General features: G+C 61.2%; 2 protein-coding genes across 11 annotated transcripts; one reads left to right on the forward strand and one right to left on the reverse strand.

Moving 5' to 3' along the window:
• The first annotated feature begins 48 nt into the window (after window positions 1–48).
• Window positions 49–13980, forward strand: PERM1 (PPARGC1 and ESRR induced regulator, muscle 1). Of its 7 annotated transcripts, none has more exons than XR_001719635.4 (4): window positions 49–6995; window positions 7887–10250; window positions 12216–12341; window positions 13806–13892. XR_001719635.4 is itself a non-coding variant. In XM_016958570.4 (4 exons), exons 2-4 carry the CDS (start codon window positions 8031–8033, stop codon window positions 13877–13879), a joined length of 2595 nt encoding a protein of 864 aa, XP_016814059.3. In that variant the 5' UTR covers window positions 49–6995; window positions 7887–8030; the 3' UTR covers window positions 13880–13980. The 7 variants fall into 7 exon arrangements, 5 of the variants coding, with proteins under 5 accessions (XP_016814059.3, XP_024212244.2, XP_009452955.3 ...); XR_001719634.4 differs by lacking the exon at window positions 13806–13892 and adding an exon at window positions 12572–12658; XM_016958570.4 differs by having other exon boundaries at window positions 7887–10425; window positions 13806–13980.
• Window positions 12983–22898, reverse strand: PLEKHN1 (pleckstrin homology domain containing N1). Of its 4 annotated transcripts, XM_009454694.5 has the most exons (16): window positions 22193–22898; window positions 22004–22103; window positions 18582–18728; window positions 18404–18484; window positions 18247–18319; window positions 17999–18126; window positions 17797–17928; window positions 17601–17681; window positions 16856–16931; window positions 16582–16718; window positions 15841–15990; window positions 15525–15665; window positions 15211–15351; window positions 14800–15018; window positions 14486–14534; window positions 12983–14408 (listed from the first exon to the last, which is right to left on the reverse strand). In XM_009454694.5, exons 1-16 carry the CDS (start codon window positions 22597–22599, stop codon window positions 14275–14277), a joined length of 2196 nt encoding a protein of 731 aa, XP_009452969.3. In that variant the 5' UTR covers window positions 22600–22898; the 3' UTR covers window positions 12983–14274. The 4 variants fall into 4 exon arrangements, with proteins under 4 accessions (XP_009452969.3, XP_009452963.3, XP_009452965.3 ...); XM_009454688.5 differs by having other exon boundaries at window positions 17999–18319; XM_009454690.5 differs by having other exon boundaries at window positions 18247–18484.
• Window positions 22899–22929: the final 31 nt, after the last annotated feature.

Genomic DNA, 22929 nt, shown 5'->3' on the forward strand with positions numbered 1-22929 from the left:
CGGGGGGAACGGGGCAACACAACCGCAGATCACAGGCTTTTGAAATCTGGAGAACCTCAGTCCCTGTGGTGACCGAAGTCTAGGCCAGGCCCATGAACTCCAGGCGCCGGGAAGTTAGGGATGGGGGTGGGGTTGGGGCTGCCTCCTGGGGTGGCAGCCTCCCTGATGTCCCACTGGCCCCTCCTGGCATTCACACCTCAGTGTCCTGAGGGTCCAGTGGTCTGCAGGGTCAGCAGGGTCCTGCCGAGGTGATGGGCTGAGAGTGAGACCCTGTATCAGAAAAAAAAAGAAAAGAAAATCAGTTGACTGTAAATGTGAGGACCTATTTCTGAACCCTCAATTCTTTTCCATCGATCTATACATCTATCCTTGTTCTATTATCAATCACACTGTCTTCTTGATGACTGTAGCTCTGTAGTAAGGTTTTCTTTGTTAGGTTGGGTTTTGTTTTGTTTTGTTTAGACAGAGTCTCTGTCACCCAGGCCGGAGTGCAGTGGCACAATCTCGGCTCACTGCAACCTCCACCTCCCGAATTCAAGGAATTCTCCTGCCTCAGCCTCCTGAGTAGCTGAGATTATAGGCGCATGCCACCACACCCAGCTAATTCTTGTATTTTTAGTAGAAACAGGGTTTCACCATGTTGGTCAGGCTGGTCTCCAACTCCTGACCTCGTGATCCACCCACCCCAGCCTCCCAAAGTGCTGGGATTACAGGCTTGAGTCACTGCGCCCGGCCAGGAGAGTCTTTTCAACAGTGGTTCAAAAACAATTGGGTATCCATATGCAAATAAATTAACAGATTCTTACCTCACACCATATACACAAATTAACTAAAAATAGATCATAGCCCTAAATGCAAAATCTAACCATAAAACTTCTTGGAGAAAACTTTAAAAATCTTTGTGACCTTTAGGCAAAGATTTCTTAGATACGACACCAAAAGAATAATACATCAAGAAAAATGGGCAAATTAGTCTTCATTAAAAGGAAGAACTTCTCTTTTTCTTTTTTAAAAAAATTTTGTGTATCCTCATTGTTAAGCACGAACTCTTTTTCAAGACACAGTGTTAAAAACATGAAAAGACTGGGCGCGGCGGCTCAGGCCTGTAATCCCAGCACTTTGGGAGGCTGAGGTGGGCGGATCACCTGAGGTCAGGAGTTCGAGACCAATCTGGCCAACATGGTGAAACTCCATCTTTACCAAAAATACAAAAATTATCCGGGTGTGTTCATGGGTGCCTGTAGTCTCAGCTACTCAGAAGGCTGAGGCAGGAGAATCACTTGAACCCGGGAGGCGGAGGTTGCAGTGAGCTGAGATCATGCCACTGCACTCCAGCCTGGGCAACGGAGCAAGACACCATCTCAAAAAAAGACAAGAAAAGACAAACCACAGGCTGGAAGAAAATAAATCACATATCTGATAAAAGACTCACATGCAGAATTTGTAAAGAAACCTGGGCTGGTGCAGTGGCTCAGGCCTGTAATCCCAGCACTTTGGGAGGCCGAGTTGGGTGGATCACCTCAGGTCAGGAGTTCGAGACCAGCCTGGCCAACATGGTGAAACCCCGTTTCCACTAAAAATACAAAAAATTAGCCAGAGGGCGTGGTGGCACGTGCCTGTAATCCCAGCTTCTGAGGAGGCTGAGGCAGGAGAATTGCTTGAACCTGGGAGGCGGAGGTTGCTGTGAGCTGAGATCGTGCCACTGCACTCCAGCTTGGGCAACAAGAGTCAAACTCTCAAAAAAAAAAAAAAAAAAAAAAAGAATTCTGCAAACTCAAAAATAAGAAAACAACCTAATTTTTATTTCTAATTTAATTTTTTGTAGAGACAGAGTTTTGCCATGTTGCCCTGGCAGGTCTCAAACTCCTGGCCTGAAGTGATCTGCCTGCCTCAGCCTCCCAAATTGCTGGGATTACAGGTGTGAGCCACCGCACCAGGCCACAAACTAATTTTTAAAATGGACAAAATAGGCTAACCACAGTGGCTCACACCTGTAATCCTAGCACTTTGGGAGGCCGAGGCAGGCAGATCACTTGAGGTCAGGAGTTTGAGACCAGCCTGGCCAACATGGTAAAACCCCGTCCCTACTAAAAATACAAAAATTAGCCAGGTGTGGTGTCAGGCACCTGTAATCCCAGCTACTCGGGAAGCTGAGGTGGAACAATCACTTGAACCCGGGGGGTGGAGGTTGCAGTGAGCCAAGATCTCACCGCTTCATTCCAGCCTGGGCAACAGAGTGAGGCTCTGTCTCAAATAAAATAAAATGGACAAAATATTTGATCAGTCTTTCTACCAAAGAAGATACATGGATAACAAATGCACACGTGAGAAGATGCCCAGTGTTGTTCATCATTAAGGAAATGCAAATTAAAACCAGAATGAGCGCCTACTAGGATGACTGAATTACAAAGCTGTCCCGCGCTGAGTGTGGGTGAGGACGAGGACACGGAGCCTGGAACCTCTAGTGGGAATAAATAATTGTACAACCACACTGGAAGACGGTCTGGCAGTTTCTCAAAAAGTTAAACATATACCTATCATATGATCTAGCCACTCCAATTCCGAGTATGTACCCAAGAGAAATGAAAGCATGTGTCCACACGGTCAACCCCAAGTACCTGAGACAGGTCTGAATCCATTTAGAAAGTTGATTTTGCCAGGCCGGGCGCGGTGGCTCACGCCTGTAATCCCAGCACTTTGGGAGGCCGAGGCGGGCGGATCACGAGGTCAGGAGATCGAGACCATCCTGGCTAACGTGGTGAAACCCCGTCTCTACTAAACATACAAAAAAATTAGCTGGGCGTGGTGGTGGGTGCCTGTAGTCCCAGCTACTCGGGAGGCTGAGACAGGAGAATGGCGTGAACCCAAGAGGCAGAGCTTGCAGTGAGCCGAGATGGCGCCACAGCACTCCAGCCTGGGCGACAGAGCCAGACTCTGTCTCAAAAAAAAAAGAAAGTTGATCTTGCCAAGGTTAAAGGTTAGGGACATGCCCGTGACACGGCCTCAGGAGATCCTGACGACCTGTGCCTGAGGTGGCCGGGGTACAGCTGGGTTTTCTACATTTTAGGAAGACATGAGACTTCAATAATATGTGTAAGATGTACATTGGTTCAGTCCCAAGAGGCGAGACAATCTGAAGAGGGGAGAGGGCTTCCAGGTCACAGGTGATAAAACAGGGGGTCGCATTCTTTTGAGTTTCTGATTAGATGTTCACTCATGTCAGCAAGCAGAGGAACGGCTTTGAATTCTGCTCGTCCTGTGTCTGCAAGGAGTTCCCCTGTGAACACATCCTGAGGGAGGGAGGCAGCTGTTTATTATTTAAATCTTAGAAGCTGTCTTTTTAAAGAATAGAACAGGAGGCAGGTGGGCCCTAAGCAGTTGCCAGCTTGACTTTTCCATTTGGCTCAGTGATTTGGGGGGTCCCAAAATTCACTTTCCTTTCACAGTATAAACACCTGTACACAAATGTTCGTAGCAGTTTTACCTGTGATAGCCCCAAACTAGAAATAATCCAAATGTCCATCAAGAGAGGCATGGATACAGAAACTGTAGTGTATCCAACAATGGAACACTTTGTATGAAAAGCAACAATTGACATATACTACAGTGTGGGTGAATCTCTAGAAACGCTGTCACAGAGGGCAGGCGTGTTGTACTCTTCTGTCCTGTATGAAGAAGGGCCCAGCGGACGATTCTAGCCAATGCAACTTACTCTGCAGGGACAGCGGATTTGGGGTTGCCTGAGTGTGGGAAGGGAAAGAATCACCAAGGGGCCGAAGGAACGTTTGGGAGTGTTGGAGACGTTTGTGGTGGCTCCCGGGGGTATATGTGTCCAAACCTAGCGAACCGCACATTTTAAATACTTGAAGACTGGGGCGGCTCACACCTGTCATTCCAGCACTTTGGGAGGCCAAGGCGGGCAGATCACTTGAGATCAGGAGTTCGAGACCAGCCTGGCCAACATGGCAAAACCCCATCTCTACTAAAAATACAAAAATTCTCCGGACACGGTGGGCGCCTGTGGTCCCAGCTACTCAGGAGTCTGAGGCAGGAGAACCGCTGGAACCCGGGAGGCGGCAGTTATAGTGAGCCAAGATGGAGCCACTGCACTCCATCCAGCCTGGGCGACAGAGTGAGACTCCGTCTCAAACGATAGATAGATAGATAGTTAAATAAATAAATACTTGAAGTGTATTACGTGTTAATTATACTTCAGTAAAGCTATAAAAAATGAAAAGGAGGCCGGGCTTGGCGATGGCGACTGTGATCCCAGCTACTCAGAAGGCTGAGGCTGGAGGATCACTTGAGCCTGGGAGGTGGAGGCTGCAGTGAGCTGGGATTGCGCCCCTGCACTCCAGTCTGGGCGACAGAGCGAAACCCCATCTCAAAAAAATAAATAAATAAGAAATAAATAAGAAGGAAAAAAGAAAGAAAGAAAAATAATTCCGCAGCTGTGTACATTGTTTGCGGCTGTGCCCGGCATGGCGATGGCTGCTCATGGATCAGCTCCCCGACTGTCTCAAGGTCCGGGACTTTCACCTGGGCCACATGGCTTCAGGAAAGGGAGCCGAGCAACCCCCCCCAGAATCGCCCTTCTCGCCCCCCGCCCTCCCCAGGAGGGGCAGGACCTGGCGCCCCCTGACCAGGGCAGGAGCTGCTGAGCCGACCGCAGTGATGTCCTGGTGCCCTCTGGTGGCCGCTAGGGGCACAGCATGTCCCCATCCTCCCAGGGGACCCTGCCCGACCTCCCCCCGCCCCCCGACTTGCCCCCCAGGCCCGGGTCTGGTCTCTGCCTCCACCGTAGAACTGGGTTATTCCTCCTCCCTGGACTGAGGGGTGCTGCTGCCTGAAGTGCAGGGGGGCCCTACAGCCACCCTCCCACCAGGAAGGGTCATGACTGGGCTGGATACAGGGAAGGGCTTCCCCTGAAGCCTCAGGCCAACTCCAGTGACAGCTCGTCGTGAAAAGGCCTCAGGGTAGGGCCCCTCCCTCTGCCACCCTAGACCTCCTCTCACAGCTCCCTGGCCACAGCCTTGCCGTCAGCCTCCCTGCCTCTCCTGTCCCAAGCCCCAAAGCCTTCTCATCTCGTGATGGTCCACGTGGGGCCCGGATGCCACGTGCATGCCACCCAGGATGTGCTGCTGGGTCAGCTGAGCGTCCACGTGAAGACAGGAGTCCCGTGCCCCCCACCTCCCACCTCTCACAGAAGTCAATGCCAAGTGTGTGGCAGAGCCGAGCGTGAAAGGCGACACGGTGAAGTTTTTTTTTAAATGAAGGAATAGGCCGGGCGCGGTGGCTCACACCTGAGGTCGGGAGTTTGAGAGCAGCCTGGGAAACATGGAGAAACCCGGTCTCTACTAAAAATACAAAATTAGCCGGGCATGGTGGTGCCTGCCTGTAATCCCAGCTACTCAGGAGGCTGAGGCAGGAGAATCTCTTCAACCTGGGAGGCGGAGGTTGCAGTGAGCTGAGATTTTGCCATTGCACATCAGCCTGGGCGACAAGAGTGAAACTCCGTCTCAAACAAACAAACAAGCAAAGAAAGGTACCGTTATGAGGGTGGAAAGAGGAGGCAGAGAGGGAGAAGATTCCCCAGTACAAGAGTTCAATGAAGAGCTCGTCCAGAATACGTAACGACTCCTACAGACCCACAGGGAGGAGGCACAGGGAGGCGGCCGCAGCCGAGAGACGCCACACAGAAGCAGATGCGCAACTCCTGGGAAACTCCAGCCTGGAGCACGGCCACGCAGCCACCTGGGGAACGGGGCGGCACCTTCTGACGCTGACCCCAAGCGTCCTGGAAATGCGAGAGGTTTGCCGAAAGGAATGTTCCCAGGTATTCACAGCCGCACCGTGTGCAGTAGCTGCAAACTGGAAACGACCCACGTCGCCACCCACGGGAAACGGCACAGCCGCGTGGCATGTTCACACAGGACAGCCTCGCCCGCCTGGGCAGTCGCCCGCAGCCCTCATGGCAGCTGTCTCCAGAGCACGGCGTGGGCCCGAGGACACAGACGCAGAAAGGGATGCAGGGTGCGATTCCACTTGTGAAAGCTCCAGTCAGGCCGGCCCTGCGTGGCGGGACGCCTTGTCCTGTGGTCTCGTGGCAGCTACTTTCTGGAAAAGCATCGTATGGCACCAGGCATGCACTTTCTGCACGCCCAGCTCTCACTGCCACCCCTCACGGCGCACGCCCCCGTCTCCTAGTCTCGTGCCCTGGACTCTCAGGAGCTTCTCGGTCCAAGCGTCCTCCTTAGAGAGGTCTCCGGCCCCTCCAGCCACGCCTCTCCCTACTTCTTTCTCAGGACGTGCTGCCATCGGAGCTGAGCTCACCTGCCTGTTTGATTGGATGTTTATTGTTGGATCCCTCGCCCTGTCCTCTTGTCCCCTCTGGCTCGGAACCTGCCTGGGAATCGCCCTGTCCTCTTGTCCCCTCTGGCTCGGAACCTGCCTGGGAATGGGCACCGTGAACCCCGAGGTCAGGACGGCCTGGAGGGTGCAGCTGAGCGGAGCCGGGCGTGGGGGCTCTGACGCTGACGCTCCCTGGCTGCGTGGCTACGCAGGTCACTCACCCTCACATGAGCCCCAGAGGTCAGGACCGGGAGGCACAAGCCCTGGCCAGGACACAGAGGCCATCTCGGAAGCAGGCCAGGAACATTCCAGGGGCGGCAGGGAGGGCAGGTCTGAGGTTTCACCACGGGTGGCGGAGGCACGGGAACTGAGCGGTGCTGCCTGCTGGTCAGCGTCCTCCGGCCCGTGTCTGACCCCACCTCGGCCCAGCCCCGTGCCAGGAAGTCGTCCTCACGTACTGTAGCTGGAGGGCCCTCAAATGCCATCTATTTGTGGCCTGGACCCTGATGGCTGGCACGAGTCTCATGTGGCCACAGGGATGTTGTATTTTTGGCACAGGGGGAGGAGCCTGTGCAGCCACAGCCTAGCACCATGCCGCCCCGGGACGGGCAGCTCAGACGCCCAGCTCGGCCGCCGGGACCCAGGTAGGACTTGGGCAGCTGCTTGCTCCTGACTCAGGGGCCCCAATGGTAACAACCCCCACAGAGGCTTCTCAAGAGACCCGAGAGGAGGGCGAAGGTCAGTGGGTGGGAAGCCACCATGCCCTGGCCTCCATCTCAGGACCGTCCCCACCAAAGTGACTTCCCACCCCTGGGTCCAAAGGGGCTGACCTGAGGCCGAGGGCGGCCCCCTTCTAGGGGTAGACCTGACAGCTGGCTAGGGTCTCCTTGCTTCTCTGAGACGGGGCAAAGGAAGGCACCCCGGGCAGCCGGGCAGGCCTGGATCGTGGTGCAGACCTCGAGGACGGCCCGAGGTGGCTGCTGGGTCAAGAGACCCACCGCACCCTGCACCTCCTGCCCAGGCTCTCCCTGCTGACTTGGGCCAGCTCTGGCCAGCACCACCTGGTGAGCTCAGAGAATAGCCTGGCCCGGCCAAGGCGATCGGAAGGTCATCACCGAGGGCTGGGCACCTGCTGGGCCCTGTAACCCTTTCCTGTGGCCGGCTGCCAGCTGGGGCGCACTGGGATGGACCAGGGCTGCCCACCCCCGAGGGCACTGGTCCCATCGGGTGGACCCTGAAAGGTGCTTTGCCGTGTAAAGACAGCTCTGGCAGAAGGTGGAGGCGGTGAGGCTGCCCCAGCTGAGATGTGATGGGAAAGAGCATTCAAACCTGAGGACGGCTGGTTTTATAGCTTCACTGGTAGAAAATCATCCTTGATTCTAGGAATGTAACACCGCATCATCACACAGCTATCATTTGGGGTGCGTTGGGAACTAGGGTCATGGGAGCTGGGGATCTTCTAACTTGGAAATCGTCACCACCAGGTTTGAAGGAAGCACGGCCCTCCCCTCGAGATGCTGTTCTCTTCCTTTCAGGGCACGGATGGAGCCCCGAGGCGGTGGGAGCTCCCAGGTCTCGTGGGGCAGGGGCGGCATGTGCAGGGTGGTGCCCGGGGCCTGAACCCATGAAGACCCCACCGGACCCAATCTGCTGCCCTCCAGTGCCTCTGCTGACTCCACATGGAAAATTTCCAGTACAGCGTCCAGCTGAGTGACCAGGACTGGGCCGAGTTCTCAGCCACCGCCGATGAGTGTGGCCTCCTGCAGGCCGGCCTGGCCTCTGGGGACGAGCCCTTGTCCAGTGACATTGACCAAGGGGACAGCAGTGGCGGCAGTCCCCCCAGGGCCCCACCTCTCCCAACTGGGCAGCCAGCTGCAGGAGGGCGGAGCCGGCGGGGCTGCGAGGAGGAGGACGTGGCCACACAGCAGCCAGTCAGCAGGTCTCAGGGTGAGCCTGTCTTGGCCCTGGGGACCGGTCAGCAGACACCCAGCACGTCCGCACGGGCAGAAGCTCCACCGTCCCTCGGCCCTGGCGCCAGCCCTCCCGGCCAGTGCTCATCCTGCCCTGGTCCGGCGTCTTCTGGAGACCAGATGCAGAGGCTTCTGCAGGGCCCTGCCCCACGGCCCCCTGGTGAGCCCCCTGGGAGTCCCGAGTCCCCTGGCCACAGCACTGGCTCCCAGAGGCCCCCCGATAGCCCTGGAGCCCCACCACGGAGCCCCAGCCGAAAGAAGAGGCGAGCTGTGGGTGCCAAGGGGGGTGGGCACACAGGAGCCTCTGCTTCTGCCCAGACGGGCTCCCCGCTGCTCCCTGTGGCCAGTCCTGAGACGGCAAAGCTGATGGCCAAAGCCGGGCAGGAGGAGTTGGGGCCAGGTCCTGCAGGAGCTCCTGAGCCTGGCCCCAGGTCCCCTGTGCAGGAAGACAGACCAGGGCCAGGTTTGGGCCTGTCTGCAGCTGTCCCTGTGACTGAGCAAGGCACAGACCCAATCAGAACCCGCCGCCGAGCCAAGCTGCACACAGTGTCCACGGCCGTCCGGGAAGCCCTCCCAGATGTCTCAAGGGCTAAGTCAGACATGGCTGTGTCCACACCTGCCTCCGAGCCGCAACCTGACAGGGACATGGCTGTGTCCACACCTGCCTCCGAGCCGCAACCTGACAGGGACATGGCTGTGTCCACACCTGCCTCCGAGCCGCAACCTGACAGGGACATGGCTATGTCTACACCTGCCTCTGAGCCGCAACCTGACGTGGCTGTGTCTACACCTGCCTCCGAGCCGCAACCTGACAGGGACATGGCTGTGTCTACACCTGCCTCCGAGCCGCAATCTGACACGGCTGTGTCTACACCTGCCTCCGAGCCGCAACCTGACAGGGACATGGCTGTGTCTACACCTGCCTCCGAGCCGCAATCTGACACGGCTGTGTCTACACCTGCCTCCGAGCCGCAACCTGACAGGGACATGGCTGTGTCTACACCTGCCTCCGAGCCGCAATCTGACACGGCTGTGTCTACACCAGCTTCTGAGCCTCAGTCCAGTGTGGCTCTGTCTACACCCATCTCCAAGCCACAACTGAACACGGACATGGCTGTGTCCACACCTGCCTCCGAGCTGCAGCCTGACGTGGCTGTGTCCACACCTGCCTCCAAACATGGCCTGGATGTGGCCTTGCCTACAGCAGGCCCAGCGGCTAAGCTAGAGGTGGCTTCATCTCCACCTGTCTCGGAGGCTGTGCCAAGGATGACCGAGTCCAGCGGGCTTGTGTCTACACCTGTTCCCAGAGCCGACGCCGCTGGCCCCGCCTGGCCTCCCACCCGCAGAGCTGGGCCTGATGTGGTGGAGACGGAGGCGGTTGTGTCTGAGCCCTCAGCAGGGGCCCCCGGATGCTGCTCTGGGGCGCCTGCACTGGGTCTCACCCAAGTCCCCAGGAAGAAGAAAGTGCGCTTCTCCGTGGCCGGGCCCGGCCCCAATAAGCCAGGCTCAGGAGAGGCCTCAGCCCGGCCCTCAGCCCCCCGGACAGCAACTGGGGGCCACGGGGGGCCCGGAGCCTGGGAGGCTGTGGCTGTCGGGCCCCGGCCCCACCAGCCTCGGATCCTCAAGCACCTGCCTCGCCCCCCTCCCTCTGCCGTGACGAGGGCCGGGCCCGGGAGCAGCTTTGCCGTGACCCTCCCGGAGGCCTACGAGTTCTTCTTCTGTGACACCATCGAGGAGAACGAAGAGGCTGAGGCGGCAGCGGCCGGTCAGGATCCGGCAGGCGTCCAGTGGCCGGACGTGTGCGAGTTCTTCTTCCCAGACGTTGGAGCCCAGAGGTCGAGGCGGCGGGGGTCCCCGGAGCCGCTCCCGAGAGCTGATCCCGTGCCGGCCCCCATACCTGAAGACCCCGTGCCCATCTCCATCCCTGAGGTCTATGAACACTTCTTCTTCGGGGAGGACAGGCTTGAGGGCGTGCTGGGGCCGGCTGTCCCGCTCCCACTGCAGGCCCTGGAGCCTCCCGGGTCGGCCTCCCAGGGGGCGGGGCCTGGGACCCCCCTCAAGCCAGCTGTGGTAGAGCGGCTCCACCTGGCTCTTAGACGGGCAGGTACGTGCTCTCGGATCCCACAGCCCGTCCAGATCCCAGACACACACTGTCCAGGGATCTTGGCCAAGGAGGGGGCCGCAGGGGCCGGGCTTGGGTCATCCCCTAGAAGGGGAGCCTGGGGAGCAGCCCCCAGTCATCCCAGCACACAGTCCAGATGGGGCGGCCCAGTCCAAGCACCCGGGCTGTTCAGGGGGTTGGCTTTGCGCCGCCGTTGCCCTGTGTTCGGGCCCATGTGACGGCGGCGTCCCTCCCCCAGCCTCTGGCAGGGTTCCCGCCCAGGCCTGGCTACCTTCAGGGTCAGGCACTCTGCGAGGCCCATCTCACACTGATGTCCTCTGGGAGATGCTTTACAGACCAGAACACGGGGCCTCCACTGGCAGTTCCCCCAAACTGGCCCAACTCAACCAGGTCACCCAAATCTCAGGCAGAGGAAGCACGGGGGAGATGGGACTCCGACAGACGCGTCCAGGGCAGGCGGTTCCCGGGGCAGGCGGTTCCCAGGGCAACCAGTTCTCGGGAAGACGTGTCCATGACAGAGGGGTTTCGGGAAGACGTGTCCAGGGTAGACGTGTCCAGCACAAATGTATCTTAGGACAGACACGTCCCATGATGGATGTATCTGGGGCAGGCGGTTCCCGGGGCGGGCGTGTGCAGGGCAGACAGTTCCCAGGCCAAGAGTGTGCAGGGTTGGGGTGGGGCAGGCGGTTCCTGGGGTTGGAGGGGGAGGCAGGCGGTTCCCGGGTGGCCGTGTGCGGGGCAGGTGGTTCCCGGGGTTGGAGGGGAAGCGGCTCCCGGGGCAGGCAGTTCCTGGGGTTGGTGGGGGTGGGAGGCGGTTCCCGGGGTTGGGGGTGGTGGGAGGCGGTTCTGGTGGGGGTGGGAGGCGGTTCCCGGGGTTGGTGGGGGTGGGAGGCGGTTCCCGGGGTTGGTGGGGGTGGGAGGCGGTTCCCGGGGTTGGGGGTGGTGGGAGGCAGTTCTGGTGGGGGTGGGAGGCGGTTCCCGGGATTGGGGGTGGTGGGAGGCGGTTCTGGTGGGGGTGGGAGGCGGTTCCCGGGATTGGGGGTGGTGGGAGGCGGTTCTGGTGGGGGTGGGAGGCGGTTCCCGGGGTTGGGGGTGGTGGGAGGCGGTTCTGGTGGGGGTGGGAGGCGGTTCCCGGGATTGAGGGTGGTGGGAGGCGGTTCTGGTGGGGGTGGGAGGTGGTTCCCGGGGTTGGGGGTGGTGGGAGGCGGTTCTGGTGGGGGTGGGAGGCGGTTCCCGGGATTGGGGGTGGTGGGAGGCGGTTCCCGGGGTTGGTGGGGGTGGGAGGCGGTTCCTGGGGTTGGTGGGGGTGGGAGGCGGTTCCCGGGGTTGGTGGGGGTGGGAGGCGGTTCCCGGGGTTGGTGGGGGTGGGAGGCGGTTCCCGGGGTTGGGGGGTGGTGGGAGGCGGTTCCCAGGGTTGGTGGGGGTGGGAGGCGGTTCCCGGGATTGGGGGTGGTGGGAGGCGGTTCTCGGGGTTGGGGGGGTGGGAGGCAGTTCCCGGGGTTGGTGGGGGTGGGAGGCGGTTCTCGGGGTTGGGGGTTTGGGAGGCGGTTCCTGGGGTTGGGGGGGTTGGGAGGCGGTTCCTGGGGTTGGTGGAGGGGGGGGCAGGCGGTTCCCGGGGTTGGTGGGGGGGGCAGGCGGTTCCCGGGGTTGGGGGGGTAGTGGGAGGCGGTTCCTGGGGTTGGTGGGGGTGGGGGCAGGCGGTTCCTGGGGTGGGCGTGTGCGGGGCCATCTCTGAGTGCAGCCGTGGGGCTGAAGGTGAACTTCTGTCCTAGGGGAGCTCCGGGGGCCTGTCCCATCATTTGCCTTCAGCCAGAACGACATGTGCCTGGTGTTTGTAGCCTTTGCCACCTGGGCTGTGAGGACGTCAGATCTGCATACCCCAGACGCCTGGAAAACAGGTTCGGGTGCCTGGGGGCAGAGGGAGCTGCGCCCTGGAAGCCAAACCGAGGGGCACTGGCAGGACGAGGGGTGCATGGGGTCCCCGGGGCTCACCCCTGACCTGCTCCCCCCAGGCTGAGCTGCGGCCCTGGCTGCACCGACCTTGCCCGCCCTTTGAGGGTTGGGTCTTGCGGGCAGACGGTGCCGACAGCCAGGCTGGCCCTCAGAAGAGCCTGTGCTTCTCTTGCAGTCTTGCTGGCCAACATCGGCACCATCTCTGCCATCCGCTACTTCCGCCGGCAGGTGGGGCAAGGGCGCCGCAGCCGCAGCCCCAGCCCCAGCCCCAGCTCCTAGGAGCCAGGCCCGGGCCAGGGAGATGCAGGATGAGGAGACGACCACAGGCGCCCAGGGCAGGACGAGGTGCCGCCCTCGCCCGGGCCCTCTGACCCCTCTCTTCTACCGCGTCCAGGAGGGGGGCGTGTCCTGGTGCTGCTCCCTCCGACTCACCTGAGGATCCAGCCAGTGGCCACGGCCACTCCCCACGCCTGGGAGGGGAGGTGCTAAAGTCTGGGTGGGTGGAGGGCAGGCAGGTGGCTGGGTAGGAGGGTGGCCAGATTCACAGATGAGAACACAGGGCATTCGGTTAATTTCAGACAGGCAATAGTGGGGAGGTCATTTTACTAAGAAGTTATTGTTCATCTGAAATCAAATGCAACCGCACCCTGCATTTCTTCTGGGGTGCAGTGGGGGCTGAGTGGCAGGACAGGACTTGGACCTCAGAGGGGTCTGAGCAGCAAGACACTCCCGCTGGAGCTCTGGGCAGAGGCAGGGGAGAGGACACAGGGTGGCCTCAAAGAGGGGATGGGCAGCCTCCTCACAGGTGGGCTGGGCTGGCAAGGGCTCCAAGGCCCATCACTCTTGATCCTCGAAGGACTGTGGCCAAGGCCTCTGCGGGCTCTGGCCTGAGACAGTGAAGGCTCTGCCTGCCCCTCCCCAGTGCAGCGGCCCCTGCAGGGTGGGGGTCTGTGGCAGAGCCGCAAGCCCCTCCCCGGGAGCCCTGGGTGCAGGTGCAGAGGGAGAATTCGGTGGCATCAGATGGAGGGCTGGGCTCCTGGGGTTGTCCCGGGGGCTCCTGTGGGGCAGCTGGGGACCCACAGCCAAGAGGAGTCAGAGATGAGGTGGGAAGGTCGGTGAGGGGCCCGAGGTGGCAGAGGAAGGGGGCTGCCTGGCTGGGTGCTGGGTGGGGGTCCTCAGGACTGTGGGAGACCCTGGCTGCTGAGCGGAGAACACATGGATGCAGCACCAATAAAATTCTATCTTTTCTTTTTCTTTCTTCCTTTTCTCATTCTCTCTCTCTCTTTCCTTCTCTTCTCTCTTCTCTTCTCTCTTCTCTTCTCTTCTCTCTTCTCCTCTCTCTCTTCTCTTTTTTTCTTTCTCGTCCGGTGGTGTCAACGTCTCCCGTGCTGCCCTGTGGCGCGCGCCAGGCCACGCGAGGACCCACCCGCCCTCCTCCTCGGGACACCCTGGCTTGTGCTCCTCACACCTTGCTGACCTGTGACCCTCATGCCCTCTGACCTCACATACTCTGACCCTGCTGACCTTTCTCTGTCCTCCGACCTTCACGCCCGTGCTGCCCTCTCACTCCCAGTGAGTCTCCTCCCTGACTCCTGGCTGAGCTGAGGGCCGACCCTGTGGACAGCCAGGACCTCCCTGACCTGTGACCCAGCCTCGCTGGCCAGGGCATCCTTTGGATGGGGCCCCTCCCACCCTTCCCTGCCCCAGCTGCTGGCACCACGGAGCAGGAGCTGAGGGACAGGCTCTGAACTCAGGGCCCCAGAGACTCCCCCCATCACACTGGGTTCAGACCCTGACTTGTAATTTGAAGTGGGTTAGAGGGGCAGGTACCCTGGAGCTTGGCGAGGGTGGTCCTGAGAACCCACCTCACCGCGGCCGTCAGATCCACTGCACAAGCCCCCCACTGGCCTCAGGCCCTCCAAGCTGGGGGCACTTCTGGTGGGAGGAAGGCAAAGTCTCGTCCCAGAGGTGGTCGTAGCCGGGGTCCCGGCTCCTCCTGGGGGACTGACCATCTGGTAGGGAAGGCAGAGATGTGTCAGCCTGTGGGAGGCAACAGGCACTCACTCCAGGAGGCAGGATCCTTACTCACCTGTCAGAGGCAGCCAGGGTTCGGGCGAACCTTCCCTGGCAGAGGAGACCTGGAACCCCAAACCGCAAGTCTGAGAGCCGGGCACAGCCCCAGGCAGGGAGCTTGGAGACGGCCTGTCACTGTGCAGCCCCCCATGTCCCCCTGCTCTCCCTCCCCAGTCCCATCTCCCCAACTCCCTACTGGCCCCCCTGGCCTCCATCTGCCCCCGTCCTCCTGTTTCCCTAACCCTGCTCCCTCAGAGTCCCAAGAGGCCCCACCCAGACCCCCGGCCAGCCCGGAGCCCGGGGCACACTGGCGTGGGGGCTGCTACTCACAAGCTGAGGGGAGTCTGGGGGCTGCGGCCCCCCATCCTTGGCTGAGCCCCGGTGTCTCTGAGTGGCTCTGGACTGCAGGGCTCCCTTCTTGGAGAGCAAGTAGGGGCCAGCGGGGCCGGAGGAGCAGGAGCGAGGGTCAGAGGCAGGCACAGACACAGGCACCGAGGGGAGTGGGCTCGAGGGCATGGGTCCAGGTGCACTCTGCATGGCACTGAGGAACTGCAGGGAGAGCCAGGGCTGGGGCCTGGGTGGCACCCAGGCACCCCCAGAACCTCAACCTCCCATCAGAGCCTGAACAGACCTCAGGCTTGGGGCAGCCCCAGACCCCAGGGTGAGAGGCACGGTCTAGAACTCCCCAACCTCAGGCTGCAGGCACCTCCCACCCTTTCTGTCACCCAGCAGGGGCCTGACCTCCTCCAGGCCCCGGACATCTGTGACCCTGCGATGGGAGGTGGCAGGTGGTGTGTAGGGGTCGGCATAGAGGGGCGAGTGTGATGTTTCCGAAGTGTGGTCAGGGGCATCTGGGCTGCTCTCCAGGCTCAGCCTGTGCAGCTGCAGGGTAGAGGTGGGAGAAATGGGCTTCTTGGCTAGAAACAGCCTAGGCCACCCCTTCTCTGTGCAAGAGGCCTCTGGGTGGCTCCAGGACAACTGGGCCCAGAGACAGAGACCAGTGGTGCGGAACGGTGGGAACCAGGCCAGGGGCTGTGTGGGTGTGCTGGGCCCACCTGGGTCAGGTCCAGGTGCAGTGGGGTGACAGGGCCGCGGCCCTCTGCCCGGGCCTTGCTCCCGGGTGACCGGCTGCTGCCACCGCGTCTCAGCTCGGTCCTCCGTCGGCCAATGCTGGCACGGTCAGAGTTGGCCTGGTCCTGTGGGGGCCACAAACCTTCCAGGAAGAGCCCTTTGGCCCCTCTCCCGTGCAACTCTCTGAGGCTGCAAGGGGCTCCCTCCAGTCTGAGTTCCCCGGAGGAACCAGGGTCCCCAACACACACCTACCCGACAGCCTTCTGCCCCACTTTCGTCTGCCACCCCGTAAGCGCTCACCGGTGTGTGCTGGGAGGAGCAGCCCACAGTGGATGGCACCGAGGACTCAGGCAGGGAGTGGCTGGTGCGGGTGGAGGGGGGCACCAAGCACCCCGAGTCCCAACTGGTCTGTCCGCCTGAGGAGAGTGAGCCTCGGCCACTGCCCGTAACCTGGATGGGCAGTGAGTGGGGGTGAGTGAGGGCTGGACCCCCTCCCCACCCACCCCTGCCTGGACCCACCCCCTCCCCACCCGCCCCTGCCTGGACCCACCCCCTCCCCACCCGCCCCTGCCTGGACCCACCCCCTCCCCACCCGCCCCTGCCTGGACCCACCCCCTCCCCACCCGCCCCTGCCTGGACCCGCCCCCTCCCCACCCGCCCCTGCCTGGACCCACCCTGCTGTCCCCCCTTTTATCTTTTTGGGACGAAGTCTTATTCTGTCGCCCAGGCTGGAGTGCAGTGGCACGATCTCGGCTCACTGCAACCTCCGCCTCCTGGTCAAGCGATTCTCCTGCCTCAGCCTCCTGAGTAGCTGGGGTTACAGGGATGTACCGCCATGCCCGGCTAATTTTTTTGTATTTTTAACAGAGACAGGGTTTCTCCACGTCGGTCAGGCTGATCTCGAACCCCTGACCTCAAATGATCCGCCCGCCACAGCCTCCTAAAATGCGGGGATTACAGGCGTGCGCCACCACGCCCGGTCTGCTGCTCCCTTTTTACCACTGCCCAGGAGCTGGGCTGTGGGGCCTATTGACCCCTCACCTGCGACCCTGGGAAGCTCTCGGCACCAGGCAGCGGCGGGGCCCCCTCCCTGTGGGTGACAGCGCGAAGGCACAGCAGCCAGTGACTGTAGTCCTCGTAGCTGGCGCACACCACGCGGATGGTGTTGATGAGGGGGCCTGGCATACAGATGCTGTGAGGGGCTGGCGGGGGGGTGCACCCCTCAGCGCCCCCACTAAAGAGTCGGGTGTCCCCCAGGCTCCCGCCCCACCATGGCCTGGCCAGGCGGGAGGCAGAACCAGGGTCAGGGCCCTACCTTCAATCAGGAAGGAGCGGATCTGCTTCTCCTTCTCCTCCAGGTTGATGTGGACAGCACGGAGTGGGAGCTCCCCCTGCGGGGCAGAGATTGAGGGCCAGGCCTTTGTAGGGGCAGCCCCGGGGCCCCGCCTGGCCTCATCCCACCCTCTTGCCCTACAGAGCTTGGCTGGGTACTTGGAGAGCTGGGCACCGAGGCCGCCACCCTGAGGGAGGCCAGTGGGTCCCATGTCTCCTGGGGCTACCACCAACCCTGGCGAGGGGGCCTTCGCCGGCTAGGGGCAGACACACAAAGCCACAGGACTGGCCTCCTAGGGTCCCCAGAGAAGAAGTTGGGCCGGGTGAACCATGGGGAGGGCCCTGTGTTTGTTCCTCAGTGACTGAAGGTTACCGTGAGTGCACACCCCCTTCCCGGAGCCCGCCCTGGAGGACACAGGCACACGCACGTGTGCACACACACGCCTCACGGGCAGGCACACACAAGGGAGTCCCCGGGAGGGGCTCTCAGCCCCATGCTGCCCGCCCCAGGTGACGGTCAAGAACCTCAGGGTGAGAACCTCAGGGCGGGCAGGGGCTCCTCCATGTCACAGCGGAGACCAGACTGACCAGGACCGCGGGCTGGGTGGGCAGGGCCCTGCGCTCTGTCTCAACAAGCCCCGAAATACAGGTTCCTCCTGCATGGCTGCCCCCTCCCACCCCCACACAGCTGCCTCCCTGGGGCGGGCCCACAGTGGGGAGGGGCCCACCTTGAAGCAAAGCCCGTCCAGCTCCTCGGAGAAAATGGCCAAGGACGTTGGGTAGAGGACCAAGAGCCGGTCCCACAGCTCCTGGGTGGGTGGGGGTGGGGTCAGGCGATGAGGGAACTGAGCTGCTGTTGCACCGCCCTGCCCACCACCATGCACCCCTCCCGTCCCCCTACAGCCCCACGCACCTCCCACCCACCTGTGCGGGCAGGTGCTGCAGCTTGACCCTCGAGGCACAGACAGCACTGCCGCCGGGTTCGTGCCCTGACGCCGTCCGCAGCCGGGTTAGACGGCGCTGCAAAGTCCAGGGGAGTTCGTCTCCACAGGACCCCTGTGAGGAGGAGGTCAGAGCCGGCTGCGAGGATCAGGGTGGGGAGGGGGGTGGGGTCCCCGGCACTGACCTGTGGGGGTGCCGAGTGGCAGCGCCGTGGCCCCCCGAGGAGGGCCGTCTGCTTCTCCAGGTGGTAAAGCCAGCGGTCCAGCTCGGCCCGGCTGGGGCAGAGCACCAGGAGGGGTGCGGGCAGCGGGCCTGCGGGCAGGGCAGAGAGGGCACACACATACACACATGTGCTCCGCAGCCACAGGGCAGGCCCCTCTCCAAGTCCTGGGTCAGGAGTGCCTCTGGGGGCCCGGGAAGCATCCCAAACACCTGTGATCTGGAAGGCGTGCTCTCGGGACCCCTCGAGCGGGCAGATGCTCAGCTCCGTCAGCGGTAACAGCCCCTGCCAGGCACAGGGTAGGAGGAGCTTCAGGGATCCATGGAGGGAAGGGCGGCCATGGCCCCACCCCATTGCCCACCGCCTCACCTGAAATGTGAGTCCTTCCGAGCCGTGGGCCTGGAAGTACAGGTGGGCGGGGAATAGCTCCAGGTAGCAGTCGCTGACATCCTGCGCGGGGAGCAGGGTCGTCAGTGCGGAGTCTGGGGAGCCCCAGGCTGATGGGGATGCTGCACCCTTAGCGTGCCCCACCCAGCCCGGCCCCCACCTGGCTGTGCTGGAACCGTAGCTGGACCTTGGCGTAATGCACAACTTTTCCCAGGTTCCTCACAGGCACCCTCCGCCGCCCCTTCTTGAACACACTCAGGAATGGCTGCTCCAGGTTTTCTCGCTGGTTCTCCAGGTCCAGGATGTCCTAGGAGGAGTAGAGCTCAGGGGAGGGGGCCTCCCCTGGGCCCCCCACCCCCTCCGCTCGCATCCACACAGCTACAGGACTATAGCATGGTCTGCCTGTGCACAGCCACACAACACATATGTGAAGAACAGCCCCCCACAGGCACAGAACCTGCACACTCAGCCTTTCCACAGGAAAACAGTCACGGCAGAATTTACACACACGTGCATACATATATGCATACATGCATATTCGTGTACATGTACATGCACACACACCCGATACGTGCACATGCAGGCAACATGTATGCATCCATATATGCGCACACATACACATGTATAAATGCATACACGCACATATGCATACACACACAATAGACACATACATGCCACACAATACAGACACAGATGCATACACACGTGAACACACACACGCACTTATACACACATGTACACACGCACACATATGCATGGATACACACGTGCACACATACGCAGTTGCACACACACAGATATGCACACACATGCATACATGCATACATATCCACACGCAAATACACCTATACACACGTGCACACATACACATGCACACCTATGCACACATGTACACATGCATGCACACATGCACACGGCATACATGCGTACATTTCCCCCACACACAAATACACCAACACACATGTATACGTACACCTGTGCATATACACACAGACGTGTGCACACACACATATACACGTGCAAACACATGCACACATACACACTTGTGCACACACACGCACACACAGACACACTTCCCCACACAGAGCTGCCTGGTCTAGTGGTAGAGATGGTGAGATCTGGACTCAGTGGATTAAACCTATCTTCATTCTTTCCTAAGCTGTGTAACATGGCTTGGGTTATTCAACCTCTGAAGACTTGTTAGAAGAATTTGGGGGTGTCTGGGTAACACTCAAAACCCTCCCACATCTGCAGTATTGTATGGTAAATGTTTAACACCTGGTTCTACAAAAAACAGACACAGAAACACACCGATGCCCTGATTTGTAACGTTTGCCAATCTCCTCGGTGTCAGTGTCCTCACCGTTGCCCATTTCCAGCCCCCAGCCTGAAATATGTGAGGAGATTTCTGGGGTCGATCCTCTGTGTGTTGGCCGCTCCGTATGCCTCACTCAGGGGACAACGGGGTCCTGGCAGTGCCCCGAGGGGTCTCCCCCGAGGGGTCTCTGTGGCTGCCCTGGCCTCACTGTCTCCTCACATCAGACCCATGCTCTCCGGCTGCCGCATGTTCTGTTTCTGCTTTGGGGACCGCTCAGTCCTGACCCCCCTCCTTACCTGCTTTGCAGCTTTGCTCAGACATTACCTGCTCCAAGAATTCCTTTTCTGAAAGCCTTTCTAAAATTCCAGCCTTCCCTGATCCTCTGCACTCATCCCCTCTGTTTTTCTCCTTAGCACCCACCCGACCCCGCTCACTGGATCTTCTATTGATTTGTCCCGTCGTCTGTCTCTGCCGTGGGAATGGGAGCACTGGCAGAACAGGGGTTGTCTATTCCGTTCACTGCTGTGTCCCCAGAGCCTAAGACAGGGCCTGGGATGTGCTGTGGGTATCACTGCATGTGCTGAGAGGGGAGCGGACTCCACATCCACGCCACATGTAGTCAATCCTGGCACACACAGTCCTCTACAAATGCAGGCTTTGATCACCAGGTTGGAGGTCAGAAAAGGGACGGGTGTGAACCTGGGGCTGGAGACCTCTGTGATCCACAGGCTCAGGGTCAAGTGGGAAGGTGTCCTGCTCCTTCTAGGAGCTGGCGAGAGCTACCTGCAGAGCTGCTGTGCCCTGGCCAAGCTTAGCTGCCCCTGAGCAGGCCCAGGAATGTGAACAGACAGACGCATGGCTTTCCCGGCCTTCTGCCTCTGGGTGGGGCCTCCTGTACCCACACCCAGCGTGGGAACTGATGCCGGGTTGGCACCCATGAAAAATAGGCCACAGACCAGGAAGGGCCACACAGCTGGCCCTGCAGCCCAGCTCAGCCTCGGGGCCCCCGGGAGGACTCAGCTTGGAGCCGTAGTAGAGCCAGCTCACAGCACTGGGTGCAGAGCCCAGGTACAGGGCCGCGGAGCACTGGCTCTAGGACTGGCCCAGAGCTCCTCCCCCAGCCCCATTTCCTGAGGTTCAGCAGGTTGTTGCCTCTGTGGCTACCATGTCCTGGCAAGGGAGGACCACTAGGGCCACCCACCACACCCATAGGACCCCCCAGGGTCACACTGCATGTCCTGGGCCTGGACAGAGGGAGTGGTGTCTAAGATGCAGCCACAGGGACCCCACTCCTAACCCAGCCCGGCTCCCTCTCCCTGCCCACTCCTCTGAGGCAGCGTGGTTTCCAAAACCAGTACCTGTCTGCAGGGAGCCCTGAAACTCTGGAGGTCAGGAGAGGGTACGGCACGAGCTTCCTGCCTGGCGGGGGCATGTTGGCAAAGGGGTCTGCACGGCCATGCCAGCTGCTGGACCCAGGAGTGCAGGGCAGGCGTCCTCTCCCGCAGATGCTCCTAGGGCCTGCACATAGCAGAGCCCACCCATCCAGGCTGCCTGACGGGGGTGCAGTGGGGGTTCCTGTCTGCCCTGAAGCCCAGGTTCCTGGTCCTGTTCCCTCATCCCAGCACCAGACACATCTGAAAGGGGCTGGGCATCTACCCTGTGAAGACCCTTCGTCCCACAGGGGCTGGGGGGGGTGGGCATGGGGGTGGTCTTCTGCTCCGACGGAGAGGTGGCCTAGTGTGTGCTTGGGAGACACCTCCTTGCTGCATGGCCTTGGCAAGCTGGGAGGAGGCCGGCGCGTGCACAGAGGGATTGCTGTGGACCAGGCGGCCATACCCAGCAGCAACTTCCTGCGGGACACCCAGGGAGAAAGGCCGGTGTAGGTGACCGGCTGGCTCACTGCTCATCTGAGGCCCCTTACTCTCAAGTGACACTACCTACCGGCACGACCCCAAGCCCCACTGCAGCGACAGAGACACGTGCGCTGGTCCCCTGCGGGAGGAGGTCCCGGGAGGCCCCGCCCGCAGCCCGCCCCGCCCAGCTCGCTCCCGACTGACTCAGTCCTGCGTCGCGGTTTCGCTCTCCGCTCAGACTTTCGGCCGGATGAGCTCCCCAGGGCGGGGCAGTCAGCGTCGGCTCCTCACCTACCGGGGTCTGAACGCCCCGGGGGCGAGGGGAAGACCCTGAGCTGCACGGACACGCGGCACACACGCGCGGGCAGAGCCACGCTCCCAGACCACAGCCACCGTGCACGCCGCGCTCACCGTGCCCGGGATGTAGTGGAAGAGCTTGTTGGCGGCGGCGTCCCCGCTTCGAGCAGCCTCGGGGCCCAGCAGGCCGGCCGACATCCGCGCGCTGTCCTCTCTGGGGACAAGGCAAGGGGTCTCGTGGCTTGGCCCCGGAGCGGGTGGGGGAGCCCTGCGCCCAGGTGGCCGCACCCACGCCCCGCTCACCTGTTTCCCTTCAGCGAGGGCTTTCTGGAGAAGGAGGCCCGGAGCCTCCTGGGGGCCTGAGGGACACAGTGGCTGTTCCCCATGGCCAGAGTCGTGCAGGTCGGCAAGTCTGGGTCCCTGTCCACAGCCTCCTGCCCCCGCCTCCCGCGGGCAGGCGGGGCTCCGGGACGTCCCGCCCGGCACCAGGGGCTGGGCGAGGGTGGAGCCTTTCTGGAAGAGGCCTGGCCCCTACCTGAGCCGTGCAGGTGTCTGCCCTGGGCCCTCCACTCGAGAGGCCAGCCTTGGGGCAAGCACCCCTCTGGCCCAGACGAGGCCTCCAGTGTGCAGAGGCACCCCACCTGCCTGTGCTCCGGCTTGGTGAACCCGGGGCGACCTTCCAGGCCCCCCCCGACAACGTGCCCACACATCCTGTTTCCATCTAAACTCTGGCCGGCCTGAGTCACCAGTGACTGCAGGGAGGGCTGAGGCAGGAGTTCCAGCACGGGAGATGGCGGCCAAAGCCACTGCAGCCTCCCCTCCTGCCTGGGCCCCCTCACCACAGACCCGAGTCAGGGTCCCCAAGGCTTAAGGGGACTCAGGAAGGCCACATGCCCCCTAGACGGCCAGGACAGTCAGCGTACTCGGCGGCAAGGCTGTCCTCCCCAGCCCTAACCCCAGAGCCCACGACGTGGCGGGGACCTCGGCCTCAGTACCCAGCCCAGGCAAACGCCACCCACACTGGGACGCTGGTCCACAGG

The sequence above is a fragment of the Pan troglodytes genome, chromosome 1 (assembly GCF_028858775.2).
Source record: "Pan troglodytes isolate AG18354 chromosome 1, NHGRI_mPanTro3-v2.0_pri, whole genome shotgun sequence".
Taxonomy (NCBI): Eukaryota; Metazoa; Chordata; class Mammalia; order Primates; family Hominidae; genus Pan; species Pan troglodytes.